The sequence below is a fragment of the Letharia lupina genome, assembly GCF_014066315.1.
Source record: "Letharia lupina isolate WasteWater1 chromosome Unknown contig_11, whole genome shotgun sequence".
NCBI classification, from domain to species: domain Eukaryota; kingdom Fungi; phylum Ascomycota; class Lecanoromycetes; order Lecanorales; family Parmeliaceae; genus Letharia; species Letharia lupina.
The window spans coordinates 1,240,210-1,260,427 of record NW_023502980.1 but is presented as its reverse complement, the minus strand read 5'-3'; the positions used below and the strand labels follow the sequence as shown (position 1 = coordinate 1,260,427).

The 20,218-nt window shown below is 48.8% G+C and overlaps 10 protein-coding genes across 10 annotated transcripts; 6 read left to right on the top strand and 4 right to left on the bottom strand.

The window, feature by feature from the left end:
* Positions 1-359: 359 nt before the first annotated feature.
* Positions 360-2,810, bottom strand: HO133_000955 (uncharacterized protein; the record flags this gene model as incomplete). The annotated part of the gene is made up of 7 exons (XM_037291888.1): positions 360-616; positions 683-1,454; positions 1,507-1,884; positions 1,947-2,305; positions 2,355-2,507; positions 2,603-2,662; positions 2,717-2,810. The coding sequence occupies 7 exons, from the start codon at positions 2,808-2,810 to the stop codon at positions 360-362; spliced, it is 2,073 nt and encodes a 690-aa protein (XP_037152250.1).
* Positions 2,811-3,265: 455 nt separating this feature from the next.
* Positions 3,266-4,529, bottom strand: HO133_000954 (uncharacterized protein; the record flags this gene model as incomplete). The annotated part of the gene is made up of 3 exons (XM_037291887.1): positions 3,266-3,305; positions 3,354-4,280; positions 4,336-4,529. 3 exons carry the CDS (start codon positions 4,527-4,529, stop codon positions 3,266-3,268), a joined length of 1,161 nt encoding a protein of 386 aa, XP_037152249.1.
* A 901-nt stretch (positions 4,530-5,430) lies between these two features.
* On the top strand, positions 5,431-6,332 carry HO133_000953 (uncharacterized protein; the record flags this gene model as incomplete). Its single annotated transcript, XM_037291886.1, has 2 exons — positions 5,431-5,501; positions 5,597-6,332. 2 exons carry the CDS (start codon positions 5,431-5,433, stop codon positions 6,330-6,332), a joined length of 807 nt encoding a protein of 268 aa, XP_037152248.1.
* Positions 6,333-6,972: 640 nt separating this feature from the next.
* Positions 6,973-8,590, bottom strand: HO133_000952 (uncharacterized protein; the record flags this gene model as incomplete). Its single annotated transcript, XM_037291885.1, has 3 exons — positions 6,973-7,082; positions 7,425-8,044; positions 8,109-8,590. 3 exons carry the CDS (start codon positions 8,588-8,590, stop codon positions 6,973-6,975), a joined length of 1,212 nt encoding a protein of 403 aa, XP_037152247.1.
* Positions 8,591-9,542: 952 nt separating this feature from the next.
* On the top strand, positions 9,543-9,997 carry HO133_000951 (uncharacterized protein; the record flags this gene model as incomplete). The annotated part of the gene is made up of 5 exons (XM_037291884.1): positions 9,543-9,616; positions 9,675-9,685; positions 9,745-9,779; positions 9,836-9,887; positions 9,963-9,997. The coding sequence occupies 5 exons, from the start codon at positions 9,543-9,545 to the stop codon at positions 9,995-9,997; spliced, it is 207 nt and encodes a 68-aa protein (XP_037152246.1).
* Positions 9,998-10,330: 333 nt separating this feature from the next.
* On the top strand, positions 10,331-11,822 carry HO133_000950 (uncharacterized protein; the record flags this gene model as incomplete). The annotated part of the gene is made up of 2 exons (XM_037291883.1): positions 10,331-10,725; positions 10,784-11,822. 2 exons carry the CDS (start codon positions 10,331-10,333, stop codon positions 11,820-11,822), a joined length of 1,434 nt encoding a protein of 477 aa, XP_037152245.1.
* Positions 11,823-12,120: 298 nt separating this feature from the next.
* HO133_000949 (uncharacterized protein) lies at positions 12,121-12,706 on the top strand (the record flags this gene model as incomplete). Its single annotated transcript, XM_037291882.1, has 3 exons — positions 12,121-12,198; positions 12,292-12,613; positions 12,678-12,706. The coding sequence occupies 3 exons, from the start codon at positions 12,121-12,123 to the stop codon at positions 12,704-12,706; spliced, it is 429 nt and encodes a 142-aa protein (XP_037152244.1).
* Positions 12,707-15,912: 3,206 nt separating this feature from the next.
* HO133_000948 (uncharacterized protein) lies at positions 15,913-16,962 on the top strand (the record flags this gene model as incomplete). The annotated part of the gene is made up of 5 exons (XM_037291881.1): positions 15,913-15,926; positions 15,991-16,128; positions 16,183-16,467; positions 16,552-16,846; positions 16,906-16,962. 5 exons carry the CDS (start codon positions 15,913-15,915, stop codon positions 16,960-16,962), a joined length of 789 nt encoding a protein of 262 aa, XP_037152243.1.
* A 256-nt stretch (positions 16,963-17,218) lies between these two features.
* On the bottom strand, positions 17,219-17,645 carry HO133_000947 (uncharacterized protein; the record flags this gene model as incomplete). The annotated part of the gene is made up of 2 exons (XM_037291880.1): positions 17,219-17,384; positions 17,533-17,645. 2 exons carry the CDS (start codon positions 17,643-17,645, stop codon positions 17,219-17,221), a joined length of 279 nt encoding a protein of 92 aa, XP_037152242.1.
* An 804-nt stretch (positions 17,646-18,449) lies between these two features.
* HO133_000946 (uncharacterized protein) lies at positions 18,450-19,931 on the top strand (the record flags this gene model as incomplete). The annotated part of the gene is made up of 3 exons (XM_037291879.1): positions 18,450-19,204; positions 19,261-19,337; positions 19,396-19,931. 3 exons carry the CDS (start codon positions 18,450-18,452, stop codon positions 19,929-19,931), a joined length of 1,368 nt encoding a protein of 455 aa, XP_037152241.1.
* Positions 19,932-20,218: the final 287 nt, after the last annotated feature.

Here is a 20,218-nt window from a genome sequence, read left to right as displayed (position 1 = left end):
TGGAAGAGTACCGTGCAAATCAAGCCTGAATACTTCACTGTGGAAAGCTTTGAGATTCACCCACACATTCCTGATATTGACAACTGTGACGCCTATGTAAATGCTCAGACAATGATGAAATTCTCATGGCCCCATGCTATATGTTTCCCTTCCACAAATGCAGTCAATTCCACCGAACGCCTGCAAGCTGGTAAATAGACGGAAGACCATGTGGCTAATGTATGTGGTTTCACAATGTTTTCTGGAGCAGGACGCTCTCTTGGGTGCTATGAGAATAGCTCATCTACTTCATATCAAATTCTTTCTTTCAGAAGCGCTCCTGTCATTCCCTGTATGTGGGGCTGGAGTAGGAAGTAAGGCTACCAGTGGCTTTCATCATCGACAGCATCATCATTTGTAGCCGGAACTCTTTGACTCCTCAATCGTGCTCTGTAGTGGCTCATCAGTCGTCCGTCTCGCAACGGACGTGTGTTATCGTAGAGATCATCATCCATCTCGAGTCGCTGATCCACCCTCAAGCCCATCTTCGGTTCGCCTTCATCGTCTTCTGCTCCGTCGTTCCAGCTGTGCGTTGTGCAGGTTCCAGTGGACATGCCCCAACCATTCCAGGATGTTGCTGGGATACGTCAGTACATTGACTTTCGGGTCCTTAGCCGTTGCCAATGGAGAGAGCCAAACTTACCAGCAATGACGGGTGCGTTGGGATGCCAGCTCGCATCCCGAACGCACGTCTTCCATGCGCCCCTGCTCCGACCTTCCTCAGGTTCGTAGTGACTAGCGTACAGATCCGGATCTCGAGGCCGAGAGTGATGTGTCGCTTGGTTGACATTGACTTTACCCGCTAGAGTCGCATCCATGTTGTAGATATAGACGCTCCCATCTTCGCTTCCCGAGTAGACATATCGAGAGTTGGTGCTACCAGGCGGTGAAAAATGACATCGTATTAGCGTTTTCAATACTCGATGACCCCGAAATGTGACGAGTGAACAATCATAAGGATGCGGCTCAAAGTCCTTTTCGTCGTAAGTCATAAAGCGGTAATCAAAAGCTGTGGTATATCGACTTGGGTCCAGCCTCGATGCTTTCTCTGTTGGCATCATCTTACGAAGATCCCAAAGCTTCATTGTCTGGTCTTTGCCGTTGCTGAGTACGTATCTACCGTCGCCTTTACTATCAACATAGGTCAAACCCTCGGTATGACCCATGAAGACACCAGCTTCTCGGCTATCGCCCATGCTTCTCCGGTCCCAGACTTTGATAGTAGTATCGTCAGAGCCAGAGTAGAGGATATGAGGAGAATTAGAATCTCCAAAGCAAACAGCATTGACATCATCGTTATGTCCAGGAATACTCAAGATAGATTGACGGGTCTCAAGATCATAGACGTAGACGGAATTATCAGACGTCCCAGCTACGATCTCTCGACCGTCACCAGAAAAGCGAATTGACCATATCTGTAGATGGATCAGTTACGGCCATCTGAAAAGCTAACGCGGATCGACCTACGCCGAAATGGCTGAATCCTCCGTGGAAGCCTCGACTCCTCCTAGTCCCACGTCCGCCCATATCTGAAAAGTCCAGAAGAAATGGTTCACCGCTTGAGCTGGGATCTGTGGGAGCAAGGCAAACAATACTTCGTATTGAGCTGTATGCCAACCACTTATTGTCTGGACTGAGAGAAGCATCGGTAATGGTCCATTGGCCGTATGGATATACAACAGTTTTGTAATATTTCCAATTGTAGGGATTCGAAGTGTCGTACATCCGCACTTTGAAGTCTTGTGCGCACGAGAAGAAGAAATTCCCATCTTCTGAGAATTGACCAGAATAACACCGAGAGTTGTAATGAATAATTGTGTCCGCATTCGACGATGGTATCATTCCCTGTTCACATTAGTAGGGAATTGTGGCGAGTTGACCGAGGTCTGCTCAGCCTCTCGTCATACCTGTGATATAGCGCTGGCCGTTCTTGTGGACTGGCCCCTACTTGTGCCCAGCTCCCGGCTCATCAGCTTCCTTGCCAGTCTCGTGTTCCTCTTTCTGGTTGTGTCTCGGTAGTATTCATTACTCCCAAAACAACCACCGTCCATTAATTTCTTCCCTTCCTCGCTTGGTACCGGAGGAAACTTCTTGCTCGAGCCCTTCGCGCGCCGTCTACTTCGAGTTGCCAGACCTCCGAGGCCGTCATCTAGAATCTCATTCCTGTCATCTAGCTGCAATGTGATGCCAGAGCCGCCTGCCCGATGGTTGGCAAATATCCGGCGAAGACCGGCATGTCCCAAAAGCTGCAGGATCTGAGTTGGGACTATCAATGAGGTTTAGTAATTTCCTAAATAAATCACACTGCCATTTACCTTGTATGCGTGAAGGCCCTCCAGTAGTTGTGTTCGCCTGGGTCCGAGAGTCGCCACCTTCAGTTCCAGCTCCTCCATCATCATCTTGTGTGCCAATTCCTCCATCCTGAGCAGAGAATTGGATCTCAACGCCGCTCATGCCATCCTCAGCATCTGAATATCAGACAATCATACATTAGCAAACAGCCTGTACTTGGCCACACTAGGAAGTCTTTCCACGTAGAAAAAACAGTTTGATAACAACGTACCGTGGAAATCTGCCTCAACATCCTCAGAAGGATCGAAGAACTCAGCATCCTCACTCTCATCTGTTGTTGGTTCGAAAGTGTCGTCATCATCTTCTGTCTCGTCGAGCCACTCACCTTCTGCACCTGAGGCATCGTAGATGTTTGCAGCATGACTTGAAGGATCTGGAGATTCGCCGCGAACGATTTCAGAAGGGTGTGAGGTAGCCATAGTAACAATGAGGTGAGTAAAGAGTAATCAAGAGACAGACGAACAATGATGGCAATTGGCCGATGATCCAGGTGGTTCTTATCGTATCCTATTAGTGCCGGAGTTAGGCGTTACTCCGCGGAGCGCGCGAAAAGACCGATTCGAGAGTAGACGAAATGAAGCACAGTGAATACATTATTATGATATTAGCTATAGTATATCATATCATATCGAGTACGCCTGCTCAGAAGCTCCTGATGTTCATATCTTATCAAGCGCTGTAATTACACACGTCAGGCTTCATTCAAGAGCGGAGATTATCCGGCGGAAACCATTCCTTCGATCCTCCTGGCTATGGTGAATGTTAGGAATTTTGTACAGAAGATGGAGATTCGCTGGGGAGGCGTGCCATGCCAAGAGGCTCAAGAGGCTTCTTGTAAGTTGGAAGTCATAGGTCAAAGCAAAGACATGGAGTATCAAGCTTGCTCTCCTAGTAGCCGTAGTATAACTTCATACCTAGAGATAGTCAGATTGTATGTTCAAAGGATTTTGACTTATACTCACATTCCAAACATGATGGCAGCACTAGGTACGACTCTCAGCATGTGTGGTGTAAGCCCACCGTACAGTGAGGCGATACCCTCTTCTCTCCAGATGGTCGTTAAACATTGCACGATTCCAGTGTATTTCATGCGGCCATCCCTTTGTGGTGCTTGCCGTAATCGAGTCCGAACCACTTCGTGGGGATACGTGATAACAGCTGCAAAGAACTTCGCAGTGCCAGCCCCCAGAACTCTGCCACCCCAGCTCACAGAATTATCCCAGTACGTTGCTTTTCTGCCCGAAGCCATGAGCCTGTCCTCTCTGCGCCTCAAATACAGCTTCATCCGCTCATAGAGCACCCATTGCAAAGTACTTTCAGTCACTCCAAGATAGCTTGCGCTTAATCCCCGATATAGACCTCTAATTCCTTCACTACGTATTGTCTGTTTGACGCAATCGAAGGAATTTGAGTATTGACGATTGGACGAAGTGCTTGTTTTCTCCGCATGATTTTTATCGAGTTGCATCCGCGTCTTGACGACCCATATTGGGTTTGTGATCGTGCCTGTGATTATACCCGCGTTCGCAGCAGCACAAAAATTGACCCAGGCGGCGTCCTGTCCGTGGTTGAAGTTTTGACTTATGATTCTCTTGCCGTTGCCGTAGGAGTAGAAATTGATCGCCCGCGCTGGGACTACACCAGTGAGGTTGGGCCCCAGCCCTTTGAAAAGTGCTCGCCATCCCTCAACGCGATGGATGGAGAATAATAGCTGGAAAGTTTCACGGAAATGTAGGAGGGCTGTGCGAGGTAAAGAGAGGTCGGATGGTGGAGGTATGCCGCGAGCATCTCGCGTTGCTAATATTTGAGATTGATAGAAGTCGGATTGTAATCGAGTTTTGAGGACTTCGAGAGGAGATGTGAGAATCGCAGAGCTCATTCCCCCAATTCTAGGATGAAATCAGTCGATTCCTCAGTGGGCAACGGTTTCTGGATATTGGATACCCTCCCGCGACAAAATGTGCCCATGGCTTCCGCACATGGTCTTCTTGCTTCTTTGTTGTCGTGTCTTTGAGCTGGGTACTTCGTATGACATCTTCATTCTCTCGCGACTGCGGTAACGATGCCTCGTTCGAGCCTGGTGTAGGTCCTTGGATTTGCGCCGGCGCAAATTTTCCCCAGGCAGGTGGGATGGTCATGAAAAGACGACCGCCTGTGGCAAGAAGATGGCAAGCAGGTAAATCTGTTGATAGTATGTGTACATGAGATATTAGTATAACGGAATATATTTGCCGACTGAATGTGACAATGCACGAAAACTTATGCAGTCTCAAAACGGTTTAGTGCATCACGGGCTAAGGCTGAGGCTTATATGTGAGGCGAGAGGAGTTCACCAGGCATTAGCATGGCTTCTCTTGTCTTTGAAACTTGATCCTGGAATTTTGTGCTTCGTGAGCTGCACTAATATCATCACGAGTACAAGAACCTCAATTGGTTTGTGGAGTTGTCATTCCCAATTCTTCTACAAGTCGCTTGGAAGGAGCGAGGAAGATTCATCCAAAATGGCGGCATCGAAGTCCCAAATCGCCAGCCTATTTGCAGCTTTTCCAAGACAATGTAAGAGAAACCGAGAAAGAACTTTGCCTCTTTCCTCTTTGTCCTCTAACCTGTAATTCGTTTTCCTCTTATCTCATGTAATTGAGAGATGTGAAAAAGAGCCGTTACTACCGCCCTGCTTCCATCCAACACACAGGAACAGAAGTCTTTTGCAGACCACCATTTTCGCGAGCAACATACAGCGTAGCCTGTCGCCACCCTTGAAGGATGGCCTCAAATCCCAGGCAAGGCTCAGCATTCAGTCTTGGCCGAAGCTGACTCATGTCAAAAGCATGGGAGTGAATATGCAATATTAAATATTCCCTTTTCACACGTTGACTAAATTCCTTACCAATAAGTAACAATTGAAAGCTGTCCATAACACTGAACGGTTGAACAACGTGTAATCTCCTGCGCTCACCGGATTTGTACATTTACCAACCTAATTTCCGTCATCCAATAGACTCGTACCACTATCCTCATCGCTTTAACATCTTCTACATCATGAACTTTAGTTACACAGAGTCAGAGTTCCCAGAACATGCGAATAACATGCATCCTTTTGCTCAAGATACGTCTTCTTCACCTGAATCTCGAAACCTTCTAAGTCTTCCCGCAGAGCATGTAATTCCACTCCTGACAGAGGCTAGATGCTGACTAGCTATCTCAGACTTCGAAATGAGATTTGGGCGTATTGCCTGCAATTCGAGGACGACGTCGAAATAGCCGTCACGGCCAAGAGAATGATGTCCTGCAAAGGTGGTCTGCAAAATCCTGGTACAGAAGCACCAACAGCATTAGCACCACAGCTGCTCCGGACCAACAAACAAATCCGGAAGGAAGGCTGTGCAATCATGTGCAAACGCAACAATTTCTCTATCGTCTTGAATCAAGCGAGCTATTTGGGTTACTCCAGCAGAATCCCACTCAGCATATCCGTGGCAGGGGGCGACCTCGCCTCCATTCCGTCGAAATGGACATCTAAGATTAGGCATTATGTGCACCATATGCGACAACTAACCCTGTATGTTACCCTGAATCCCGAACATGAGACGTTTCATACGCCGTCCAGGATGCTACTAGAGGACAAGAAATTGGAAGTTGCTGCTATCGTTGGCACTGCTCTTGGAGAGCTATGCGAAATCCTATCATTCTCAAACAACTTGAAGAGCTTGAAAGTGAACTTCCTCGCTCTCGGCACAGAGCAATTGACAACAGGCCACGAGCATAAGGTCTTAGAATGCTTAGGACAATTGAAGGGACTGAAGCACATTGAGATTTGCGGGGTGCCAAAGGATGCTAAGGACTATCTTGAAAATATCATGAGATTGAGCAAGCGGTCTGAAAAAGAGCGGAAAGAATTTCCTTCATCGAGAGCTGGGTATAGTTGGGGATCTCCATATTAGAACAGCCGTTGACAAGAAACACGCTGTAGTGATTCTGCGGTACTTCAAAGGGGCATGAACGCCATTTCGACAAGGAATCCGGCGCCCTTCGACTTCAGGGACAAGCTCGGAGGAGATGCATTGCTTGTTGAGTATGAGCTATCAAGTCAGCAGCCTCAATACTGCAATACTGAGATTGGATTATCCGTTAGCAGGGTTTCTCTTCTCTCGATACGGATTCGTTTGGCAGGGAGTACACATTGGACCTTCCGAGTATTATTGGCGATTGGCAGGCCAAGAAACAGGCGCGGTTACAACAAAACAGGGCAAGGTGTCGACAGCACACAGGAAAGGTGACAAGGCATGGCCTCCGGCGAATCACGGGCTATCTGCACCGGATCTGATCTTGCATGCATAGTCAAGACTATTCATTTGCCCTACATGATAGCCCTTCGCAGCCGCTTTTGACCTAGAATACAGATGTAGAAAATGAAACCTTATCGTCCAATCAAACTGAGGTGGATCTAACCGATGCTTGACTTCCTAATATTAAGCGGCCTTTTGTCGTTGAAATGAGGAGGCGGGCCTTCTCCACCACATCTTCACACCTCATGTGTTGGGGCATAATGGTAAATATCAGAGGCGGAGGGAGTTGGAGGTCTCATTCTTGTCTCGTTCGTTTTGCACCGTGCGGGTTCCAGTTCGCATCCCCCGAGCTGCCGCCTTGCTGTCCTTGTTGCTGCTGGGTAAAGAATGCAGGGTTGTAGTGGGCTTGGGTACCTGTCAGCGATGAATCCCCTGCTAGCGCTGTGGTTTGTAGAGAGGGAGCAAAGGAAGTCTCTGGAGCTTCTACTTGAGAAGAAAGACGTGTGGGGGAGCTACTGGCCGGTGATGGCAAGTACTGTGTGTATTGGGCCCAAGCAGAGCTGGGGGCACTGCCCGTGGGGGGAGCAGGCCGTCCACGAATGAGGGAAGGATGGAGCCTCGTAGGGGGCGACGGCGAATAGTGCATCGCTTGAGGGATAGGAGGTGAGGAATGTCCCACCGGGGTGGCAGACGATCCGTATTGTCCAACGAGATTCATGTGGGGGTGAAAGTGAGAGCCTTGCATACCTTGCATACCCATGCCTCCGTTCATTTGTGGCATACTCATCCCCATGCCTCCCATCGCACTCATGCCCATCCCAGTCATCGGCATGCCCATTATTCCGCTAGGGTTTATACCTCCTCTTCCCCCCCGCATGCCCATCGGTCCTCCACGCATGCCTCCCATCATGGCCCCTCGGGTTTGAAAGCCTCCATAGGACTGCATGCCTCCCATGGGTGAGCCTTGGAAGCCGCCCATGCCAGAGCCTTGGAAGCTCCCCGTCACTGGTTGTTGGAAGCCTCCTCTGCTGTAGCCTGACATATTGTTCATGCCTCCACCCCGATTGTTGTACCCACCTCCTCGGTTGCCTCGATAGCCACCGGAGCCATTGTTGAAGGACTGTGGCGTGCCACCCGTGCCTCCTGCTCCTGCACCACCGTATGACCCGGAAGTCGACCGATTGTTATTTACAGGAGCGTTATTTCGGGCAGGCCCGTCTTTGGGAAGCGTACGGAAAGGGTTGGTGTAGGGATTGGTGTAGCTGACCGTGAACTTTTTCGTGTACTGTTGGCCTTCACCAAAGGATTCAATCTTGTGCTTTGCGGCTGTCGCAGCTTGCGGCGTTTTGAATAGGACATAGGCCTGACTAGTTTATTGAAAATTGCCATATTAGCAACTCATGCAAGCTTCTTCTCCTGAGAAACACTCACCCTTTACTCTTCCCGTTCACTTTGTGTTCGCTGAATGTCATATCCTCAAGCTCGTCCTCACACTGACTCTGATTTGCCCAGCCGCGAACGTCGTCATCATTGACCCACCAATGTAGCTCGGACACGAAAAGAGCGGTGGTCGCGCCAGGATCAACGTATCGATCGTCCACTCCGTCTTTTCGCTTCAGTCCCTGTGTCTGTGGTGCTTGTTTCGGAAGCTGCACAGGATCTGAACCAGATTCGTCTGTGCTGGCGATCTTTTGTGCAACATCATTGCCTTCATGCTCAATCTTTACGTCTGAATTTACTCTCTGGTCATTTGCCGAGGAATGGTCTGCTGCATTTGATGCAGGCTCTGGTGGTTGTAGAGTCTGGTCGGAGGATTCCTCGGCCTTCATCCCATCCTCCGGCTCTTGATTTTGATCATCCTCTCCGCCATCACCATAGATGTCAATGTCGAAATTGTCCTCTTCCGCAGCCATTGTGGAAATCGTTGATTCAGCTGTTAATTAAATCGTGAGTGTATTTTGTATCATGAGTACAACAGTCTCGAATTCAAGGTAGAAGTACAAGTCTGCCAGGTGCCAGTAAATGTATTAGCTTTCGAGAATACACGGTAAATACAACGTACTGATCGTTAGGGACCACTGCTTGCACGATGTTCGCCGATCGTAGAACGCAAGAGCTGCCAGCACCACTAGACAAATCTCCAGGAAAACATGCAAGAATACGTACAGGTGAAAGAAGCCCACGAGAAAAGAAGATCTTGCACTGAATACTTGGACTGCGTACAACAATTGCTTTGGCCGACGAGGTTGTCTCGGCAAATGACGGGCTGAAGTTGAAGGAGCACAATAAGAGTACAGGACAGCGGCTGGCTCAGAGGAGATCTCAGCAAACAATTTTCCAGCACCTTGCTTTCCCCGAGTCAGAAGAAGAGACGACAGTGTCACTGCAGTCAGTACGGGGACTCCAAAGCGGTGTGGCAGTAGTCTCAACTTGGAAGATGGGACCTCCAAACTTGGAGAGACAGTCAATTCTCAGCCTTGTCAAGTTGGATGGAGATTAGAAGAGTGGTGTGGTGTCTTCTTCCAAACCGCTTGTTTGTGAACGAGGTGGCGAAAGGAGCGTGATACAAAGTAGTGGTGACGCCGGGAACCGAAAATGAAGCTGGAAGGTTGTGGGTTGAGTAGTGGAAGAGAAGTGATCAAGCATTCGATGCGAAAGATTCGTGATGTAAACTACTGCGTATCTTTGAGAGTCGTTCGGGAAAATGTTTTAGCGAGCTCCAGCTCCAGCTGTCCTCTCTACTTTAATTATGGTAGATCTTTCAAACCACACAACCTCACACTCCCTCGTGTCATTGGTATTAGCTTAAATAACCACCACTTCGCAGAACATTGGGCCCCCTTTGCAAACTCTCAATACCACATAATGTCAGATCAATTCAAGGAGATCCTCGACATCCCTCGGGACTTTTTGCACGATGGCACCCAATTTATGAACAGGTTCGCCTTGTCTTCGTCCCTCAGAACTCCCTCTACAATTTACTAACCAGTAGCACAGATGTACAAAGCGTAAGCTGCGTCAATCTTTCTTGACCGCCCACCCTGACGCTGACCACGAGGATGTGTAGCTGATAAGCTTGAATTTCTTAAGATTTCTCAGGCAGTGAGTGCACGAAAATAGACGCAGGAAGGTTGATGACTTCCGTTGACATCACATAGGTCGGTGTTGGCTTCGTCGTGATGGGGGCACTAGGATATGTTGTGAAACTCAGTATGTCCTGAGCCACTTGACCCTTCACACTCGCGGCTTTGTTTACAGCATCCGGTCCTGACTCGTAGTCTTTAGTACATATTCCGGTCAACCAGGTTCTCGTTGGATGATTGTCGACGTGGCTGGTGCTTTGAGACGGGAGATAAGATTTTGTTAGGCAGGAAACATTTTTCAACACACTGTGTCTCTCGCGGCGCTCTGCCGATTGCTCCTGCCAAACAAGTAATTACAGGCCTCCAATTTCGGTTTCTCTTGCCCAATTACCAAGACCACCAAGCTGGGAAAGATCGATCTTCGTTTGTTACAATTCTCATGCAATGTTATCTCTCCTCAATTTAAAATTTCCAGATGGAAGACAGCCAAGCGCAATGCTTTCCTCTAATCGCAGACCCAAAGGCAATTCTATCCCCGCAGTTTAATCGAGTCTCAAGGATCTATTCAGCATGCAACTCTCCTTAGAACTGTTTGTTTATCTGGTATTCCTCCTCGTTTGGACCAGCGGGCTTCCGATCCCAAACGACAGCAAGAGCAACATTGCGCCCTTTGGGTTAGTTCCCCTCGCTTACAGCCGTCGGGGACTCTCGCCTCCTAACGACCAAGGTTCAGCGGCTGGAGACAGCCATGTTGGTCGGCCACAAGCTTGGGGAGGAACCCCGGCAAACACATCGATTTGCATTTACCCTGCCGTATGGTCTGGCAAATTGTGGTTGGTTATGGCCTCCGTTGCCATGATGTTGGTAGCTCTTTACGGCGTTTTGGCATTTGTTATGTGGGGTATCATGAGTGTTGATATACCAAGATTGACGGTATGGAACCGGACCGGTGACAAACGACGCAGGTGAGGCTCCGTCTGATAACGTGCTTTCAGACCTATGTAATGGGCTAATGAACCACAGAACGTTTGCTGGCAAGGTACTGAAAGTTCGAAACCGACCGGATTGGATGCTTGTTTCCCTGGTAGTTGTGTCCGTGGCCATTGCGGAAGTCCTACCATTCTTCTGGAGCCACTTGCTCATGACCGGTAGTCGCTTTTCATACCTTACGACCAATATAGTAATTATGGTTAGCCAGGTAGGACCTACGTTCGTCATGCCTGTATTCCACCTAGAGATTTCAGGCCGATTTACGTGGTTTGTTCGCTTGGTCATGTGGCTTTCTGCACCAGTAACTGTGCTCCCGGCCTACGCACTACGACGACTAAGGCAATGGAGGAGACGCGGCCGGCCGGTCCACATGGATGGACTCCTACCTCTAAACGAGCTGATGGAATTTATACGTCTCCACGAACAAGGTCAAGGGTATGGAGGGATGCTTGACGATCATGTGGGAAAGGAAATGAGAAATCTATTAGAAAGACAAATCTCTAGAGAAACGTCCAGCACTCATGTCGAAACAGAAGGGCTCCGGTCGAATCAGTTCACTGAGAGTATTGGATCAACAAGTGTTCAATCGCTGTACCAAGAAGGGTTAACGGCCCGTGAAACTGAGAGTACCCGTGGGCCGACTAGCATTCGATCGCACGGCCAAGAAGGCTCAACAGCCCCTGAAGCTGAGAGTCCCCGTGGGCCAACCAGCATTCGATCGCACGGCCAAGAAGGCTCAACGGCCGTTGAAGATGTACATGCGCCAGGGCTCAGGAGGCGTGGAGAACGGAGCACCGAGGGTTACGAACCGGTTGTTTCTACAGTGCCCATGCAGATACCGGAACAAGCCCTACTAAAGGACCCCGTTCACAGACCACCGACCCTTGTCAACAATAGATATGTGGAACCAGGTGCTTTGAATGGACGGCCACTCCAGCGAGATTTCCCCCTTCAATCCCTTAGCAATTCGGTCACCCCCCGCAGACATAGGCTTCCTATGATGGAATCGTACCAAAGGGACCGAAAGAGTAGTGGTCTTGTCACAGACAGCTTTCTACTTGAGCAGGGATAGCAGATAGGGGAACTTACATAGAAGCTTCGTCCTGGAGATTGGCTGCAGGTTTTCCTTTAGAATAAATGTATCCTCATATCGATTGATCGTGTGATTTGTGTAGACCAGGGTCGCCCATGAAACGCGAGTCCGCCCCACCTTTTGTGTAGTTCTCTCCATCTTTGATACCCTCTCAAACAGCCGTTCTAAGACTATACACCTTGAGCCGCTCAGAAAAAACCAATTTGCTACAAGTGAGCCTCATCAGGATCTGACCACTCTGCGAAGCAGCTCCATCATTCCCCTCTCACTTGCCAAAATGCAGGCAATGCCTGACGCCCGCCAACAAAGCTTCGAAGAGATCTATGGCCCCCCAGAGAACTTTCTAGAGATAGAAGTCAGTCCCTCACTGTCATCATCTTGCGGATCCTTAGGTTTTCAGCCTCTGCCCCAAGACCTCCTAAGCTAACGCTGCATCCACTTCCACCAGGTCAAGAACCCTCAGACCCACGGTACATCACGCAACATGTACACTGACTACGAAATCGTTTGCCGCACCAACATTCCCGCTTTCAAGCTCAAGCATAGCACGGTCCGTCGGCGATACTCCGATTTTGAATACTTCCGTGATATACTGGAGCGTGAGAGCGCGAGGGTGACTATACCGCCATTGCCGGGAAAGGTTTTTACGAATCGATTCAGCGATGATGTTATTGAGCACCGGAGGGAGGGACTGCAGCGATTCCTACAGATTGTAGTAGGCCATCCTTTGCTGCAGACGGGGAGCAAAGTGTTGGCGAGTTTTGTGCAGGGTGAGTATTCTACATCAGGCAGGGAGGGTTATGCATCTATGTGGAAGGGCTAATGCTGGTATAGATCCAAATTGGGATAGGAACTCATGGTGAAGCGTGATGAGAACTCACGTAAGGACTGTTAGGATGATTATTATGTACAGCAGCGGTCTACTTATTCTTTCAGCAATCACAGCGAACTGAGCGAATGGCGTCCAGTGGCAAGGGACAACAAGTCAATCAAGGCATTGTACAGAAGTTTCTTCATGTACCGAGTTAACGAGGCTGTCTCTCTTCTGCTTCCTGTTGCTGTCACTATGTGGAAGGCCAGTATCGTGACAAGGAAGCACAACAATACGTTTCTTTCATCATTAGGCGCCTTTTCCATGCGAGACCTCCGCCCTTACTATAATCCATCTCAGTGTTACTCTTTCTTCCTGTCTTCGTGCCTAGCAAAGCCTTCCACCAGTCTATAAGGTTTCCTCCGATTTTCAATGCTGCTTGCTCTGGGAGTATCAAACATCTATCTTATCACTGCCTCGTGTTGCTTTCTCCTTTTTTGTGCCAGTCTCATACCCCAGACTCGTTCCATATAAACATACACTATCTTTCGATTTCTGTGCATCATGGCTGAACTTCCGACTTCGAACTTAACTAGCTCAGACATTTCAACATCTGAAAAACAGAAACTCAGGCAATTTGATAGGGAAAAGACTGTTCGAACGCTCATTTGGAAGGAATCCATGAGTAGCCCAATGCGACCTCAGCAATGTCAAATCCAACAGATATACCACCAGGTATAAAGGCTTGAAGAGCCTCTTGATGCTTTGGGGGGAGGATAGAGGTCGCTTTCAAACTACGGACAGATTAAGTTTGAGAGAGAGAGGTCGAATTGCATGACAGCGTTCTGGAAGTCGAATTTGGGAGTGAGCGATACTTGACACTCCATCCCTTCTGTGAATGGAGACATGAGACTCCTAACATTTGTGTCATTGCAGAGGATCTCAATGGTTACATCAGATGCTCGGAGGGAGAGCCCGGACCAAGAGATTCGAGCCACGGCCGGGCGAGATTAAAATTTGGTTGAAAGGGACCTGATAAGGACGCAGGTACAAGCAGCTGCCCAAGCGTGTCCTGCCATGTCGGCGCTGCCGGCGAGGCGAGGTCGGAGGAGGGGCATCGGCGCAAAAAGCAGAAAGCAAAGGGTATGGATATCAACCAGAGTCAGAAAGTGACTACAAAGAATAGACGCGCAACCTCTGAGGGCTATTTTCGGTTAACTTCATGTTAATGGCTAGCTATGGGTAGAACCTTGAAGTTGAACGACCTCGACCATTCTGGATGGATGCGGTGTCAACATTTTTAGGAAGCCCGAGGGACGATGCATCTGGCTCGGCCTTTGACGCCTGTGACGCCCTTGGGGTAACCCGTAGGGTGTCCAATTTGACTCATTCAATCACTCAATCAATCACTATCAACATGCACAGCTGTACCTTTTTATTGCCAAAGTGTGATGCGAGTTCGCTTCCCAAAACCGTCTCGAAGTTGCTGTTGATCTCTTTTCCACACAGACTTAAAAGCAGGTAAGCAATTGCCATTTCATGCAAAGCAGCAATTCCTATCTTCCGCCTATAATACGTGGTATCCCTATTGACCGCGAAATTTCTTCAGAAGCTTACTACTAGAGCCTCTCTCTTCTGTCAAACAATTATCTATATATCAACCAGTTCTCTATCGTTGGTCGCAGGCAGACTTTCGCGAGTACTAACACTTCCCCCTTTCGAACTCATCAGTGGCATCGAATTCACCCTGTTCTTCCATACTTTGTCGTCATGGCCACTTTCGCCGCGCCCCAAATACCTGCAGGCAGGAATGTCATGAGGTACCTCAAAAAGCTTGAAGAAAGATCATCGAACAGGAAGCAACGCAGTAAGCTGATCATCCTGCTCTCCAGCTTCTTCCTGAACGTTGAGACCCTTGACTTACACTCTCACAGTTGGCCGTATGAGCAACCGCATCGACTCCAAGAACCACACGATCAGACGTCTGCGCAGCTAGCGAGACATTCTACGGCGGGTTGCGCAGGCACTGTTGAGGCAGGTTCAGGAGAATGATGATAAGGGAAACGAGGAACCGGAACATACGAAGGTAGTTCAGGAGAACGTTGATAATGAAAGAGAGGAGCTGCGTAAGTCTTCCCAGTTTGACAGGCAACAGCCATATGTTTTACTAAAAGTCTCTCCCAGTCATTTCGGCGTTGCGACGAATCAAGAAGCTAGAGTAGCGACTGGATCGAGTCCGTGCCGAGCTCGAAGACGAGAAAAACGATAACCTTTATTCGCAGCGCAGCTTCAGCCGATGAAAGAAGCTCGAGCGTAGGAAAAAGAGCTCGGACTGGTTTCAGTCTTTATGGGCGAGGCCCGCTTCACGATGTCGCCGGTCGACGATACCTATGCTTGCGCTGTTGCACGCCAGAACGCCTTGGCGGTTCAAGTCACAGCATAATTAGGGAACGACAATGCCACTACGAAGGCTATGCTGGGGATCACTAGGCGCACGTTGCTATCCGGCGAGGCAGAGGAATAGGGCGGCTTCCATTTCATACGTGGAGTATTCGGTACAAGGGCGTTTACGGTCTAAAACTTAGGTTCTGCGTCGAATGGTTATGGGAAAGCGCATGTAACCATCAGATTCGGTCGGAGATTGGGTGTCAGCTGAAGACAAGAGGTGTACTCCGTGTAGATGAGGACGTTGGCGAGTGGCTGGCTATTCATGAGTGGGATTATTCTCCGTGGATCCCTAGGTAGGAAAGCATGAGCGTGGTTGCTATTAGAAGCAACTCATCAATACTAGATATTGAATGATAAGGACTGAATCTGTTTCTTGCTTTTCTTTTCACGAAGACCGTCTGCCTTGCCATTAAGCCCATAGCTTGTAGGCTTAGGTGTGCCAAGCTCAGATACTGTATTCCATGGAAAGAGGCAGGCAAGGTGTCAGAAAAGAAGGCATTGAAAGGGCTAAAGATTCTCAGAAATTCAAACAATCCAGCATCATTGAGGAAGATGCTGAATTTTCTAACACTTTCAGTGAGCAATCTCAATCACGAATAACAAATGATTATCCGTTGACGTCCTAAATCGACGTGAGAATGAAGGCGCTTGGCGCTCGCTACTTGACAGATTACCGCGAAGCCTTAGAATCTTGGCGCCAAGGCTCGCTTAAGCGGCCCCACCACTTCGCCTGGAGACCACAAAAATCGTGATCAAACGAACTAACCTCCGCCCAAGTCTCTACAACGTCGACTCAGTGATATCGCCATCATGGGTCGCGGACCGTAAGTACAGCATTTTCGTCATCATTGACGGTTACTCAGAAGACTCTGGCTAAAATCACTGTAGGAAGAAGCATCAGAAGCGTCTCAGCGCGCCATCGCACTGGCTTCTGGACAAACTGTCTGGTGCCTATGCGCCTCGCCCATCGCCAGGTCCTCACAAGCTCCGAGATTGCATGCCACTCATTGTCTTCATCCGTAACCGGTGAGCTTGAACAGCTTTTGTCCAAACCAAGCAGACCTTACTAACTTCTTCCAGACTGAAGTATGCTCTCAACTCCCGCGAAACCAAGGCCATCGTCATGCAACGCCTCATCAAAGTCGACGGCAAGGTTCGCACCGACACCACGTATCCCGCCGGCTTCATGGACGTCATCTCTATCGAGAAGACTGGCGAGAACTTCCGACTTGTCTACGACACAAAGGGTCGTTTCACAGTCCACCGCATTACCACTGAAGAGGCGGAATACAAGCTGGCAAAGGTCAAGAGGGTGCAATTAGGCAAGGGTGGAATCCCATTCTTGGTTACGCATGATGCACGAACGTGAGTTTGTTGCACTCTTTCAGTCGTTGGACCAAGTTTTGGTGGCATTCCTAATTGAGGGGCTGACTGGAAGTCATACTGTAGGATTCGCTATCCGGACCCTGCTATCAAAGTGAATGACACAGTCAAGATCGATCTATCGACAGGCAAAATCAGCGACTTCATTCGCTTTGATACTGGTGTTATTGCAATGGCAACAGGTGGTCGTAACATGGGCCGTATTGGTGTGATCACACATCGCGAGCGTCACGATGGAGGCTTCAACATTGTGCACATCAAGGATGCCATAGACAATTCCTTTGCTACTCGGGAAACTAATGTTTTTGTCATTGGCAACGAGAAGCCATGGATCAGTCTGCCTAAGGGTAAAGGAGTTAAGGTACGACAGTGGTGGAGCTGTTCTACGCAATCACGTGACAACATGCTGATTGTGAATAGCTATCAATTGCAGAGGAGAGGGATCGTCGTCGTGCATATGCAATTGCAGGTCACTAGGTTACGGAGGACATCGTAGGATGTCGAAGCGAGGAATAGCCTGGCACAACCAGCTTGGCTTCAGATCTTAGACTCTAGCTTTACAGAAGATTCAAACTGCGTTCGAGTATTGCCGTGCTTTTACGCTGGACGACGGCGTAACAACAAGGGCATCATCCTAGCCTCTAATGGCGGCATACCTTCAACCTACATAGACATTCCCGCTTAATTCGCCTATGTCTGCAACCACATTCGTCAAGGTAATGGCTACCCGTTCCTATATATTTTTCTTGATTGTCTTCTTCGTGCTATTGACCACTTTATCCTGCCCCAAAAAACCCGTCAAGTACAGTACCCTGGTCAGAAAAAGCCCAAGCGTAACCCCAATATTGCCCCACGCCATTGAGTTCCATCCTTGCACATCTATGAAGTCCATGTAACCCCTGAATTATAATTTCAGAGTCAGTATTGCATTTCATAGAGGGTATATCAAGACTTCGAACATGTCCAAAAGGGTAGAAACTTCCCAGATATCTCTCAAGAATCAAGATTTAGTCTAAAGAATGCAACATAAACGTCAAAAATACGTACATTACTGCATACGTAACGTACAGGTGGCCTACGTCGGCAATGGCGCAGGCAAGCAGAAAGTTGCGCACGACTTTTGCTTCTGTTGTGGCGTAAAGAATGCCAACACCAACCATAGCAAGAAGTCCGTATACATTACCCAGTTGCTAATTTTAATTTCGGAGTCAGTACTGCTTATTCGAGAACTTTGCATTGCGCCTTGGAATATGTCTACAGAGTAGAAACTCCCAAGACATGTTTCCAGACTCAAGACTTGGTCCAATGGAGGAAAGACGGACTCCGGAAATACATACAAGGGCCAGGACGCGGTTTGTCGCTGTCGGCAATACGGTGGTGACTGAGGTTGCGGGAAGTTGAGAATTGACGAAGCTGGTTGTATCAAGCATTGGGGAGAGGTAGCCAGCGAGAAGGGCGATGGGCTCGAATACCGTGAAGATGAAGCGGGGAATCGGAGGCACTTCAAGCTCTCGGAGTCAGGATTCCTTCTTTAAGGTGTAAAAGAAGTCACAAGACAAGGTCGATGAGTACGATTCTGTTGAAACATCGGAGTGCAGATGTAGGAAGGAATCGCTCGGAAATGTAGACGTACGAATGGTAGCCATGTTTGCTGCAGATCGGCTGAGGCTCAAAGAGGAGAGTCGCAGAGGATGTGAATTTGGAGGTCCCTCGAGTACGGTAGCTGAAGCTGGCGGGCGACATCACAAGCATCGACACTGTGCATCAACAGCATTGTCGATGCCGAGCGGAACGATTCCGCCCCGGCTGCCATTTGGCGGGGCCGAGCATCCTGGCGCTGCAAGGCATCACCACCACTGATCGAAAATTCTACTTCTGCTCAAATTGCTGCATCACGTGATTCCGCGTGGAGTCTCTGGGGGCAATGCTTCCAGACCATCTGTGACTTCGTTATGAATATTCCAATGTTCGATGATATGTTTGATGATTTCCAAACCCGTCCCTCTCTACGGATTCCTCCCCTACAAGACCCTTTCCCCCCACTCTCGATTATTTCGCGAAGACCTTCTCCGTTGGAGCCTAATGCGCGCGTCAACATCGATAACGAAGCGAACAAGCTCACTGGTAGACAAAGAGCACTTGCGCAAGCGAAACCTCTGGGGGCGCCGGAACACAATGAGCTCGAAGCATCCATCACAGCCAAGCCTGCTGCACTCCCTGAAGCACAAGAGACGGAGCATCCGAAAGAGCGGCCCCGGAAGAAACAGAAGCTCTACGACCATGAACAAATTGCCGACTTCGTTCAGCTGCCTCGACCTCAGACAAAATTGAGAGAAGATAAACCGCGTCCGTTCCAGCCGATCTCGGTCCTCAACGAGCTGCATGAACCACCTCCAAGTGCAGCACTATTCCCTCCAATTACGCCAAATGCAGTTCAAGAAGAGCATGATAAATATCATTCTGGTGCTGGGCAATTTCCAAACCAGACCAAAGATCCCGGGCGTCCACCTGCTAGAAAGAGGAAGCCAAGGGTGCGCTCTACTGGCAGTTGTACCGCCAAAAGAATCTATACTCGAGAACGGACAGCGTGGACGGAAGAAGAGACTGACCAATTGGTCAAAGGTGTCGCAATCTATGGGATGGGAAGATGGAAAAGTATCCTTAACCACCCGGAATTGCATTTCCGTGAAGGCAGAACAAACATGGATCTCAAGGATCGGTATATGACATCCTATTGCTAGCTGTCCCACTCAGCGGCTGATCAATCTTTCTCAGGTTCCGCGTCGTGTTCCCCCCGAACGCACGGCACAAGTGGACTAGAGCAATGCCAGAGCCTCCAGACGACGACCAAGGTACGCTTGGCCACAAAAGAAACTTACCTCATAGTATCAACACCTAACCCTGTGCCAGAAGCACCCTCTGGCTACAAATTTGCGACCAAAGGGACTGCGAAGAAGTCTCCACTAAGAGCTCCAAAACGTCTCTGGACAGAGCAGGAAGATACCGAGCTTGAAAAAGGCTTCCAATTGTATGGATTTCAATGGAATCTCATGCTCAAGGATCCCGCATTGAATTTCGACCAAAGATCATGTGGCCAGATACGGGATCGGTTCCGCCTGCGATTCCCTGGCCTGTATAAGCAGCAGGATTCAACAGCCTCACCCAAGGAAAACCAAACATCTCCGAAGAAAAAAAAGCATGCAAAGAGCTCAACACGGACAAGGAAGACGGTGGATGATCCGAATGAGCCAGCGAATGAGGAAAGCGATGGGGGCGCGCGAGATAAGACAGGCTCTAAAACCGTACCAGCTTCCCATACAGAAGAGGAAGACCATAGACTCTCGAATTCGATTTTACACAATGACTGGGATTGGGATGAGAATCTCACTTTGGCTCCTTTGGCGTGGGAGGATATGGCTACGAGGCCCATGTTTCCATTCGATTGAGTCGAGCTCTTTTGAATAAGCGAAGAGCGGAACATAAAATTTTACCAGAGTAGCTGTATCGACCTTCAACATGCACAATTTCCAGACACAAAAAACTTTCTGTACGAGCTGATTCTGTACTTCCAACAACCCCTTCTCCCACCACAGGTTGCCCCACTGTACAGGGAAAAAAAGGCCTCGGGCTATCATCTATGAACTTAGTCTATCATCATGAGTAGATGACAGTATTCTGGTTTGTCATGTTATCTTATAGGAGCAGTGGAAGACAAAATATTTAAATGAAGGGC